Source organism: Girardinichthys multiradiatus, chromosome 21, assembly GCF_021462225.1.
Source record: "Girardinichthys multiradiatus isolate DD_20200921_A chromosome 21, DD_fGirMul_XY1, whole genome shotgun sequence".
Classification (NCBI taxonomy): Eukaryota; Metazoa; Chordata; class Actinopteri; order Cyprinodontiformes; family Goodeidae; genus Girardinichthys; species Girardinichthys multiradiatus.
Window position 1 is genome coordinate 34,026,826 of NC_061813.1, and position 12,080 is coordinate 34,038,905.

The window sequence follows — 12,080 nt, forward strand, 5'->3', positions numbered from 1 at the left end:
TTATAATTCACTTGCAAAAGTTAACTGCACCAAATGAAAAAAATAAAGTCGCCTTTTAGTCTGGACCAAACAAGTGGACCGAAGGATTTTGCTGGTGGAAATGCACACTAAAGGAGTCTAAGATGGACAAGGACAACACATGTCCATCTACTGAATCACTAGTTTTACACGTAAATTTAGTTGATTGATTCCCTCCACCTGACATTTCAAGGCTGTCGTTAATCATTACCTGGTTTTCAGTGATGTTATTTGACATTACTTCATTTTATCCAACCCACCTGGGAAGTCCCCTTTGGGCTTCATGACCTATTTAAGGAGGGAGCTCAGCACATGGTGTGTAGCAATCGCTGGATTCCTTCAGACCTGTTCCACCTATTCAGCTTCAAACTTGGCAGAGGGAGAACACCGGCTGAGTAAAAATGGCAAACAGAAAAGCCTGTCTCTTTGCAGCTCTGTGCTCCCTCCTCATTGTTGCCAGCTTCATCGGCAGCTCAGAGTCAGGTAAGTGAGACAAATCTGCAAAAGCTCAGATGTGTTTGAGTTGTATATCTGCAATGAGGCTTTCAGTTTAAAAACAAAAAGGCTCCATGCAAAGATGTGGATTATTAAGAGTTCCTTTGTCTGTGTTCACAGCGAGCTGCTGCATGAATTACACCAAGAAGAAGCTACCCTGCAAAGTCGTAAAGGGCTACACAATTCAGCATATTAATCGTTCCTGTGACATCGATGCTATCATGTAAGTTTATTACTCGAATGTTCAGATCATGCCGACTGTTAAAAACCTACGGTCATGAGGGTTTTTGCAACGTGATATCTTAACTGTGCCAACTCTGCTTAAAGAGAAAAAATAAGTCAACCACTCTGCATATTGCTTAACCTTCAGTCTCTTCTGAATTGAATGCACTGCAGCAAACAGTGTGTGTCCGGCAAGCCTTATTTAGGATTACTTAAAGGAAAAACAGCTTTTTGTGAGGTTAATTCATTATCAAAAAACAAAAAAAACAGTGAGATGAGGCTTGTTAAATATGTACCAGACACCCAGGGGGGTGTCCCACAGCCAGCTTTCATGATGTGATTGTTTCGCCCTCATCTTGCAGCTTCCACCTCCGCGGGAGGTTCGTGTGTGCTGACCCTTCCAAGCTGTGGACCATGAGGGTGGTGAATTGTGTGGAGTGAGTATATCAAAGGCATTATTCTTCGTGCTCTCGCAGCCTGTTACTGATCAACTTTGTGTTGTTCTTTGCAGTGAGAGGATGAGGAGGTTCAATTGAATCCTAAGAGGGAAACCATTGGACAATGACAGCCACACTCCTGGAGCCAAAATGGTTGAAGAAAATAAAATAAATTATATTTAAGTTTCTCCCAAAGTCTCACTGAAGGGTAACAGGGATTCTATAAGTTTATCTGTGACCTTTTTTATCTCTTCTGTTTTATAAACAGGAACGTGTAGTATTAATAATATCCCAAGTATAGCTTTGCTAAAATGCTATAAAATAATCCTTTTGTATGTTGGTATTTCTTGTATTATTTTTGCTGTGAGAAAAAAAACAACCTTTGTTTTAAATTATTTTTCAATAAATGTACCTGAAAACTTCACAGTCAAGGCTGGTTTATGTGTTCATGCAAACACAAACACAAGTGAGGCATTTGTGTTAAAAACACAAAGATATTGAGATAAATGTGTTGTAAAGATGTAATTTTCTATTTGTTTTTATTTAAAAAGCATGCAATTAGTAAGATTTTAGCAAAGAAACTGATTACATCATGTTAAAATATGGAAAAAGTTAAAAATGAACTAGCTGACACAAATATTTATACATAATTAAAATATCTATTAATTCACATCTTTTTGTGCAGCTACACTAAATATGTCCGTTGTGTTATTTAAATAGCTTCGATTCACACCAAATGTCATCTCATGACAGAAGGATCCAACTCATTTGCAAAAATATACAATATGATCAAATTTATTCAGTGACTCAGATTCTGTTGCACAGCTGGATTTTTAATGTATAAATCAAAGCATCAGCTATTATGAGAAATGTTTCTGGAGAATCTATTTATCTGTCGGTCGGTTGATCTATCTTTCTGTCTACACACTACCGGTCAAAGGTTTTAGCCTTTCTTATTTAATAATTTCCTTTATGTTTATGACTATTTACATTGTACATAGATTCTCACTGAAGCCATCAAAACTGCATCTACTAGGCAGACAAAGGTGTGGCTGGTTGGGATTAGCAGAGGCATGAATGAGCAGCCCACAGCAGTGTCATTTTACACGTCATCTCAGCGTAGGTAAATAATCCTTATTCATCTTTCTAGATCCACCAATCACGGAGAGGCACCTGCCCACTCAGATTTACATAGTTTAAAAAACACCTTATAACTGCAGTCGTAAGAACATAAAAGAAAGACCTCTGGCCATAACAATTTTTAAAGGCTGGCAGCAGCAAATGTCCCTTTGTACCAGATCCAGTGGAACGGCCATTTCCAGGGCTACACAACTGGCACTATAAAGAGTTTTGAAATGCAATTTAGTACCATTATGCCAAAATATAATTTTGAAACATCAAAGCATTGGAAAGCAAAAGAGCTGCATAATGATGAATCCAAGTAGGAAGTAGGCCCTTTTATAGAGCCTAGCTATCAGTTCAAAACTTTCAATAATAATAATAATAATAATAATCATCTTTATTGGTCATTGCAACAAAATTTGTCCTCTGCATTTAACCCATCCCTTATAGGGAGCAATGGGCTGCCATTGTGCGGCGTCCAGGGAGCATTCTGGGGCTAAGGGTCTTGCTCAGGGACCCAGAGTGGCAATCTGTGGGATACAAACCTGGGCCCTAGTGTCCCCTCTGGAACGCAAACCTCATGTTCTAACCACTAGGCCACCACTCCCCACAAGGCTTGTAAGAGACCAAACAGGTGGACAGTATGACATGAAGATCAGTGTTTGAAACAGAAGATGTTGAATTTTATCTAATTCTGCATGTAGTTGAGTGTTAATAGTTGTAATATTTGAACCAGACACAAAGAGAACAGTATCATCAGCATACAGTAAAGATTATTATTATTATATTATGAATAATATCTGCTTAAACGTTGTTTTCAAGAGGTATTTTAATCAGACACATGAGTCTAATCAGAACACATATTCCAATCTGTTGAATATAATACAGCTATTGTCAGTCCTACACATATACAAAATATATAAGGGCATATTACTTTCTGAAAACAGCATATTGCACCCAGGTCCCACTGTCCCCATTTATTCCTCTATGTCAAGGACTCATACATCTCTACAGCAAGACCTCCTCTAGGCAAATCAGATCACAATCTTGTTTTTCTCTGCTCGAAATATAAGCCCCTTGTTCGGAGGCAACCTGTAAAAAAGAGGACTGTAAGAAAATGGTCACAGGAAGCTGAAGAAGCTCTGCAAGGTTGCTTTGAGACTATAGACTGGGACGCACTGTGCCAGCCACACGGAGAGGACATCAATGCCATGACTGAGTGTCTAACCGACTATATAAACTTCTGTGTGGATAACATCATCCCCACCAGAACATTACTGACAACTGATCAAGCACATTACATTTTGGTTTAGTTAAATTAATTGCTTTTTTAAAATGCTACTTTCTCGTGTTGTCTCCCCTGTTTGTAACGATAAACTATTTGCAAGTTTCAAGGAGCTCCTTTTTGCAGTTGAATATGTTAGATGTCGGATCTAAAACCGCTCGTCACATTATCCTTTCATCTGCTTGTATGGAAACGATTTTCTATAACTGTTAGATAATCTCATAATTTACTGAAAGGTGTAGTTGATAAAGTAAAAAATTGAAAAAAAGGTTAATTAAATGTTTTATTTGTTTCATTCAGATCAACTTTCTTATTCATCCAGAATGAAGCAGTTAATCACAATGAACATATATTTTCCATTTCCTCCCCATCATTGTGTCTGTGTTACATTGAGGAGTAAATTGTCCTCACAGGGATCATTTCCAGTCTGCAAAGCCTTCCTCAGCTTCTCCCAGAACACCTCTGGCTGGTCTGCGGCCCGTGGCCAGCTCAGATAGGTTTGCTTCTTCAGGAGCTTCCTCATGCGGTGATACGGAGACAGCAAGTAGGTGGGAATGTCCTCCAGGAAGACCAGTATTAGTACATCTTCCTGCTCGTCAAAGAGACGGAAGCTGTGGAGGCGAGAGGGAGAGGGAGAGAAAGCTGCTTTAGGACAGAAAATAGGAGATACGAGACTAAACAAGAGGGACACACTGGATTATCAGTTTAAATCTGGACAAAAAGGCTCAAATCTACAGCAAAGTACTGCTAAGAAAACAATAGAGGCCAAGAATAAATAGAAAAATGGAAGTTTAAGTAAAAAGGTATCCTTGCACAGTTATAAGCAGCTGACAAAATAAAACACATGCCAGCAACAACAACAAAAAGGACCACAAAGAAGTCAAAGACTGAGGGACACATTTATTGGCACCTCTGGGGGAAATAAAAATTACTTCTGTTTAAGTCTCATAATATCACATTGAACAGTTTTGAAAAAAAAAATACTTTGTTCAGTTAGAAAATATTCCCATCTTAATTAACAATTAATGGCACCGCTGTTGAACTGTGTAGATCCTCCTTTTGACGTCAGGACAGCATCTAGTCTTCTTTTAAAACATGAAAGAGGGATTTTTGACCATTAATTTTTGCACAAACTCTCCTTTGCTCTTATCTGCTCCTTTACTCTCTTTTTCTCAGCTCACAGGTTTTCCGTAGGATTAGGGTCTGGGCATTGATGTGGCCATGGAACAGGGCTGACTGTGTCTGGTGACCCAATTCTGTGTTGATTTGACTATATGTTTCGGTTTATTATTCAGGCTAAAGACGCAGTTATGACCCATTCACTGCTTAGTTGGGGTATTTCACCACTTCATGCGGCCATGCACTCTAATAAGGACTGGAACACAAACTGGCCCACAGCATGACAGATCCTCCCAATTACTTAGCAGTCAATAGGATCCACATACTCTTCCTTTGTTTTATGACAGACCCACCTGGAGTGCTTGAAGCTGATCTTATTCCAAAGCACCTGATTTCAGTGGAAGTCCTAGTAGATTTCAAAAAACGTTACCCGTTGATGTTTGTGACGGTGGGACAAAACCGGCTCTTTCCAGGGATGCGGCCCAAACAACCAAGTGGTTTTGGAGACTTAGTGACCCCCAAGATGCTGCAGTTCCCTAAATTAACTTTAGAGATTATTTAAATGTCCCTTAGGATCCTTTTCAGTGCAAAATAAACATTGGTCCTTTCCAATCTTGGCCAGTGTGCTTCTCATGTCATATTTACACACTCCAGACAATTGGAAAATCATAAATTACTAATTTAACATTCTTAAAAACTCTTATCAACAAGGAGATAATGTGTCACATTTATCTTAAATGGACTGTTTGAGGTACTAATAATATTTTTTACGCATTTTTGAGAGTGAATTTATGCCACTGCAATAAAAGATTAATTATTTCTTTTTAACTTTATTACAGCTTTAGCAAGGGTGCTAAGACATGTGGTTGGTCACATAAACCTGCCTTGAGGCAGCAAACAGAGACATGAAAGCTTCAGTTTATTAAAAGAACACAAGCTTAAAAAAAGAGACGCATCTAAGGACAAAACAATCTACAGTAATAAAAAAATGCCAACACAGAGTCTGTTAATTATTTCAAAGAGACATCAATAAAGATAAGAGTAAGCTAGAACAAAACAAACTGAGGAGAACTTTTTCTATTTGCATCATTTTTATTGTGGGTATTTTACTACCTACTGTATTACCTGGCTGTCTGAACCTCCCTGGAGCACCACTCGCTCTCCAGGTATCTGCGGCTGATGACACAGATGGTTTTCCTGCTGCTGTAGATGGCATCTGTGATGTTGTCTATGATGGGCTTTCCTGGGAAACAAAAGAGTCAGGGATGAGTCATTAATACCTGCAGATAATAATGCAATAGTACAATGGTGCCACCATCTGGAGTGCATGCGAATGTACAACTTTCATCAATATGAAGTAAAATATTCATCTCTGTTTTCTTGACTGAACTTCAACTGCTATGGGAAAGAGGGGGAAAGCATGTGCTTGCATTACTGGACTCAAAAGTCTATAAACTTTCAATGGAAAAAATGCTGCCGCACCTTTAAGACAAGGAATTAAAATGTTCCTACTAAACACGTATAAACCTGTAAGTCTGTTTTTAACATGACATTATCAAAATCGGCTTTTCTTGAACAAATATCAATGCAATTAGTACTATTAATTATATTATATGAATTAGTGTGGGGCTGCACGGTGGAACAGTTGGTGGCACTGTGGCCTTGCAGCAAGGAGGTCCCGGGTTCGACTCCCAGCCGGGGTCTTTCTGCATGGAGTTTTCCCCATGCATGCGTGGGTCAATTGGTCACTCTAAATTGCCCTTAGGTGTGTGAATGAGTGTGTGCTTGGTTGTTTGTGTGTTGCCCTGTGATGGACTGGCGACCTGTCCAGGGTGTACCCTGCCTCCCGCCCGTAGACTGCTGGAGATAGGCACCAGCTTCCCCACAACCCACTATGGAAGAAGCAGTATAGAAAATGACTGACTGATTAGTACTAGACCCATGTGGCCTCCTTTGTGGAAGCTGGAGGTGAGGCTGAGGCTCTGGTGCTTAGGAGCCATGCGGTGAAAAAGTGTTTGGCCTCACTGGACCCAAACTGCAGGAAGGGGCAGAACAGTGAGTTAAGAAAATTTAATAAATAAACAGCATAACATATATAGAAACAGGTAGAAAGCATGAGTCTCATGAGAAAGCAGCAGGTGGACTGAGTGAGCCTAATTGTAGGGAGGCTGAGAGAGACACAAATGAAACTGCACAGAGGTAAAAGAAAACCGAAAGGAAACATCAACCAGAGAACTAACAGAAACCCCTAAATAACAGAGAACATAGAAGGACTAGGAAACTAAAAAAATATTTAAAAATTAAAGCAGTGGGAAGTAAAGGTAATACTTTAAGAGTACACTAACTGGCAGTCCAAATAAACACACAAAAAGAAAATCAAAAACCTCCTCATGATTTTTCTGTCACAAAAGAATATTTCAGAAACAAATTTTAATATTGGATGAATAACCTAATTAAATACAAAAAGCTGTTTCTAAATAATGATTTCATTCATCAAAGGAAATTTAATTCCAGACTTTGGCTAGGCCACTCTAAAACTTCATTTTATTTTTTTATTTTGAGTGATTTAGAGGTGGAATGCGCTTTGGATCATTGTCCTGCTACAGAACCAAAGTGTGACTGGACTTGAGTTCCTGCACTGATGGTTGGACATTCTCCTGCAGGACTTTCTGCTAGAGAGCAGAATTCATGATTTAATCAGTTGCCACCTCCTGGGTGAATCGTTGATGCATTCTTGTAGTAATTTTGGTTGACCAGCCTCACCTGAGAAGGTTCACCAACGCTGCATCTTGTCTCCAGTTGTGGATAACAGCCTTCATGGTTTGCTGGCGTCCCAGATTCTCAGAAATGGCTTTGTAATCCTTTCCAGACTAATAGATGTCAGTGACTTTGTTTTTCTACTGTTTGTGATTCTTTTTAAGATGACATGTTGCTTTTTGAGAACTTTCCGCCATCAGAGAGGTTCTATACAAGTTTATTGTATCTGCAGATACGGTAATAATCAGGTCTTGGTCGGTTCATGAAATTTGGCTCACTGTGATTAAACAGCATCTTTTAAAAGATGCTGTTTAATCACAGTGAATTCATGATTTAACAAGGAGGGATACTACTTTTCACACAGTTGGTTTGGATAGATCATCATTTGAAAACTGATCTTTGTATTTCCTTAAGTTATCTTTTTACAATATTAACATTAGTTTGATGACCTGAAACATGTAAGTGTGACACAAAAGCAAAACCAGAATAGATCTGTCAGGAGGGAAACTTTTTTTTTACAGCAATCTACCTATAAAATGGTCTATTTACAACATTTGAAGTTCGAGTTAAGGCCTCATCCTGACCCCCCTTGAACTGCAGGGGGTCAGGGGGCAGCTTGTCTAGACAGGCCTCCAGTTTGAATGTTTGTGCAACTGGACCTTTCCACATTAATTTTCTAAAGGTATTAAGGTCTCCTCCCATTTAAAACATATGTGGTTGGTTAATTGGGGCTTTTACATTGACATCAGAAGTGAGGGAAAGTGTTCAAGTTGTTTGCCTTTACTGTGTCTGATGTCAAATGGTGGCTTACTAAATACTAGGAAGCTAGTCTAGAAAAAACCTTACCTGGTTCAAAGTCTCGATGGTGCAGACACAACCTCCAGCCCTGCTCTCCTTCCAGTTTAGGTAACAGTTCTCCAATCACCCAGGGCTCGTCGTGGTAGTTGTACGAAATAAAGGCATCATATTGACAGGGAGCTTGCTTATTTTTTTGCTTTGTGTCAGAGAGCCAAGACAAGAAAAGGTAATAGGCAGAGTACAGCTGCCACCTCATGAAATGGTAAGAAAAAGATGCAACCATGACAAAAAGGATCATGCTTGTTGTGGAAACAAAGCAGATGAAGCCATTATCCTGTGAGCAGGATGTTATGGCAAAGTCCAAAAGCTTTTTATCTTTAAAGTCATCTGGATAGTTGCAGAGAAAGTTATATGCATTAGCAACCTGTGTTTGTTTGCTGGTAATTGTCCAGGTGAGGAACCAGGCATTGTGACAGTCACAAGAGAAACTATTATTCTCAAAGTCCACATACTGGAGAAATGGGAGAGAGTTCATTACATGTTCAGTAATGACTGAGTACTGATTAAGTCTTGCCTGCAGGAACTCCAGTTTGGTCAGGTTGGCATCTATGAGGAAATCTAATGAGCGAATTTGTGTCCTGGATATGTAGAGACTTTTGAGTGTTTGAAGCGGGGAAAACAGTTCTGCTGACAAAGTGCCCAAATCGTTTGAACTAATATCAAGTTTTTCCAGCCTGGGACAGTATTTAAACGTATCTTTATCCAGATAGATTACCTGAATATTTCTAGCACTGAAACGCAAAAGATTTGTCAAACCTTGCAAGAAGTTAACGGGCAGATGAGATTTCAACCTGTAGTGCTGTGAAGGAATCAACAACTCCTCCAAACTGGAAAGTGCACCAAACGGGGTTTCACGCAAAGCCATACTGTCATCATATTTTATATGATTTATGCTTAAATCCAGTCTCAGCAGGTTAGTCAGAGCATTGAAAGCCCCTGTGTCTAAGCCCTGTCTTGTGATCTGATTTGATGTAAGATCTAATTTCAGAAGGTTTGTCAATCCAACAAAACTCTCATTAAAAAGGTTCGCTATTTCATTTCCATGCAACGACAGATTCAAGAGGGACTCCAGACCACCAAATTCACCTGGCAAAAGATCAGTCAGTTTATTTCCATTCAAATGCATGATTTGAAGTTTTGGCAAATGTGTTTTAAAAGCTCCTTTTAAGTGTTTTATTTGATTAAACTGTAAAGCTAGAACTTGAAGTCTCACCAAGTTGTTGAAAAGACAGTCTTTCAGAGCTGAGATGGAGTTATTCTGCAGGTTTAGCTCAACAAGCTTCGTCAGATAATGAAAGTCTTGACAGCCAACTGTTTTGATACGGTTGTAGCTGAGATCAAGTTTGGAAAGACTTTGCAGATTTTTTGTGGCGTTGGGAACTGATGACAGTCTGTTGTGACTCAGAGACAGTGTCCTTAAACGTCCCAGAGATGAAAACGCGTCTTCCTGTATTTTATTGACAACATTTCTTTCTAAATGTAATTCGGTTACATTAATGCAGAGTTTAAAAAAATCAGAGCTGATGAACTTCAGGTTGTTGCTTTGAAGCTCCAGTGTGGACATTGTTGGAATGCTGCAAGAAATGTTGACGAGCTCTCGAAGATTCAGCTTCATACTGTTCATACTTAAAGATTTTAGTGACGAATTCACTGCTTGGAGTAATGCGTCAGTATCCGCGAGAGCCATATTAAGGCCACTGATATCCAGGCTGGACACTTGCTTCAGGAAGGTCTTATCACGTACGTCCCATATCATTGGTGCTTTGCTCAAAGGGTCACCAATGGTAAAGCAAGTCAGATTTGGGAAGATATCTGCAGTTATCCTAAAATCATTTAAGGGATTCCCTGAGAGATCAAGAGTAGCAAGACTCAGAGAGCAGTTCGTAAGTTCCCAAGAGTGAAAGCTTTTTAAACTGTTACCTTTTACCACAAGCTTGTGTAGCTGTGGCATGTGCTGCAACACGAGCCGAAGACTTGCAATCGTTTCCAGTTTGTTGTGAGAAATATCTAAATACTTTAATCTGGTCAACGACTGAAAAGCAGTAGGTGACACAACTTTTATTCCGTTGGTATTAAGTCTCAGCTCAGTGAGGTTTCTCAACCCATTGAAGACTCTGTCTCCCAAATGAGTAAGTTTGTTGTGATTGAGATCTAAACACCGGAGAGAAATCAAACCAGCAAATGCATCACTGTCTATTTGCGCAATGTGGTTATGAAAAAGATCCAAAGAAGAAAGAACTGGTAGATTCATGACATTTGATGCTTGTATGTTCTCAATCAGGTTTTTAGATAAATCCAAGTTGGTTGCAGTTGGGGGAATATCTTGGGGAATAGTTTTCAGATTATTCTCCTTACAAATGGCATTGGTTTTGCTGATTCTGCAACTCCTTAGGAAAAATCCACTTGCTGGAGGAAGAAAGCAAATCATGCACAGTGAAAGAAACACTGTGGTAATTGTGGGAAATCCGCATCCTCCTTTTGATTTTGTTTTGGCTTCTTCTGATGCCATTTTATGGTCCAAAGATGGATGAGTTTGACTTTTGCCCTTTTTTCTGCAAAAGAAGAAAAAGGCTTTAAAAAATATTCAGAGTTAGGAAATAATCAGAACTGATCAGTCCGTGAATATTTTGGTAATTGGATAAAAAACTTTTTTTTTGTTTTAGTTTAAAATGCCAAATAATGAACCTGAGGCTGTTTTCCTTTTCTGTGATGGAACCTGGTTTGATAATTATTTACATTAACTTCGATCTTCTTTACATGTTTAAAATAATAATAAACAGAAAATTACTATCAAACAAAAATGGAAAAATTACCTATTTTTTCAAATTTGATAAACAAACAACAAATTGTTTTTACCAACATATACTATGACTGTAGGAGGCCCTATTTCTTCTCTACAACTCAGTGGTGTTGTCACATTAACAAGCCACAAAAATATGTAAATGAGTGCAGCTGTCCTGGGTTTGACTCCCGACCTTGAGACCTTTGCTGCATCTGTGTAAAAATATTAAATTACTCCTCATCCAAAGAAACCCACAGCTTGCAGAAGAAAATTTAAGCAACTTCTTGCTGTTTTTAAATACTGCCACAGTCAGGAATATTGGCCTTCACAAAAGGTTTAACTTACGTTGTTAAACATTAAGCACAAATACAATTGTAAATGGGTAAAAGTCAATACTGTTATACTTACTGTGTAACACAAAGAAGAGCTAACACACTAACGATCCTCACATTTTCATGGTTGGAAAGCATGGTTTGTAAAGTGAAAATAAAGTATTTCTCTCTCTTACAAGGCGCAGACGAGATGTGGTTGCTTCATGGTTAGAAACGTTTTGTTTCAGTCTGCTTTCTGTGTTCAATGAGGAAGAAGAAGTGCTTGGAGAGCTGAAGTGTTGGGACTTTTTCATTGACTCAAAATTTGACAAATATTCAGTTATCATAGCATCGCATTCAGTCTGTAAATGATTCATGTTAGTGAAAGCTGTTGCAACTTTGTGTTTCTGGAAAATATGAAATAAACTTAGATGTTCACTCATTTAGAGAGTTGTGAAAACGTTTTAGTCCCTTACGGATGTTTCCCTGCTTTTGCTTGTCTGTTACAGTTAATCGGATATTTATAACCTGAATAAATGCGAGAAACATTTTTTTGAGAAAAACAAATTGTTAGTTTATGAATTACTGATGTTTACCTACATTTTTGTGTTTCAGTTTCAATGGCCACGCCCACACCTGACCACTGCCAGACTGGTAGAGTTAAGAAAATCATC

General features: G+C 38.8%; 2 protein-coding genes across 4 annotated transcripts; one reads left to right on the forward strand and one right to left on the reverse strand.

Moving 5' to 3' along the window:
• Positions 1–327: 327 nt before the first annotated feature.
• Positions 328–1,596, forward strand: ccl20b (chemokine (C-C motif) ligand 20b). Its single transcript, XM_047350599.1, has 4 exons — positions 328–501; positions 634–736; positions 1,098–1,172; positions 1,247–1,596. Exons 1-4 carry the CDS (start codon positions 420–422, stop codon positions 1,269–1,271), a joined length of 285 nt encoding a protein of 94 aa, XP_047206555.1. The 5' UTR covers positions 328–419; the 3' UTR covers positions 1,272–1,596.
• A 2,248-nt stretch (positions 1,597–3,844) lies between these two features.
• LOC124858521 (toll-like receptor 13) lies at positions 3,845–11,642 on the reverse strand. 3 transcript variants are annotated; one of them, XM_047350592.1, is made up of 4 exons: positions 11,504–11,642; positions 8,302–10,865; positions 5,824–5,941; positions 3,845–4,190 (listed from the first exon to the last, which is right to left on the reverse strand). In XM_047350592.1, the coding sequence occupies exons 1-4, from the start codon at positions 11,563–11,565 to the stop codon at positions 3,950–3,952; spliced, it is 2,985 nt and encodes a 994-aa protein (XP_047206548.1). In that variant the 5' UTR covers positions 11,566–11,642; the 3' UTR covers positions 3,845–3,949. The 3 variants fall into 3 exon arrangements, with proteins under 3 accessions (XP_047206548.1, XP_047206550.1, XP_047206549.1); XM_047350594.1 differs by lacking the exon at positions 11,504–11,642 and adding an exon at positions 6,623–6,733 and having other exon boundaries at positions 8,302–8,437; XM_047350593.1 differs by lacking the exons at positions 8,302–10,865; positions 11,504–11,642 and adding an exon at positions 6,623–8,262.
• Positions 11,643–12,080: the final 438 nt, after the last annotated feature.

Bases quoted from the DNA above. Each gene is read 5' to 3' on its own strand.
- ccl20b (XM_047350599.1), top strand. From the start codon at position 420: ATGGCAAACAGAAAAGCCTGTCTCTTTGCAGCTCTGTGCTCCCTCCTC. The intron at 502-633 runs GTAAGTGAGACA...CTGTGTTCACAG, and splicing joins CATCGGCAGCTCAGAGTCAG to CGAGCTGCTGCATGAATTAC. The intron at 1,173-1,246 runs GTGAGTATATCA...TGTTCTTTGCAG, and splicing joins AGGGTGGTGAATTGTGTGGA to TGAGAGGATGAGGAGGTTCA.
- LOC124858521 (XM_047350592.1), bottom strand. From the start codon at position 11,565: ATGCTTTCCAACCATGAAAATGTGAGGATCGTTAGTGTGTTAGCTCTT. The intron at 10,866-11,503 runs GTAAGTATAACA...CTTCTTTTGCAG, and splicing joins GCTCTTCTTTGTGTTACACA to AAAAAAGGGCAAAAGTCAAA. The intron at 4,191-5,823 runs GTAATACAGTAG...TCGCCTCCACAG, and splicing joins AGGGAGGTTCAGACAGCCAG to CTTCCGTCTCTTTGACGAGC.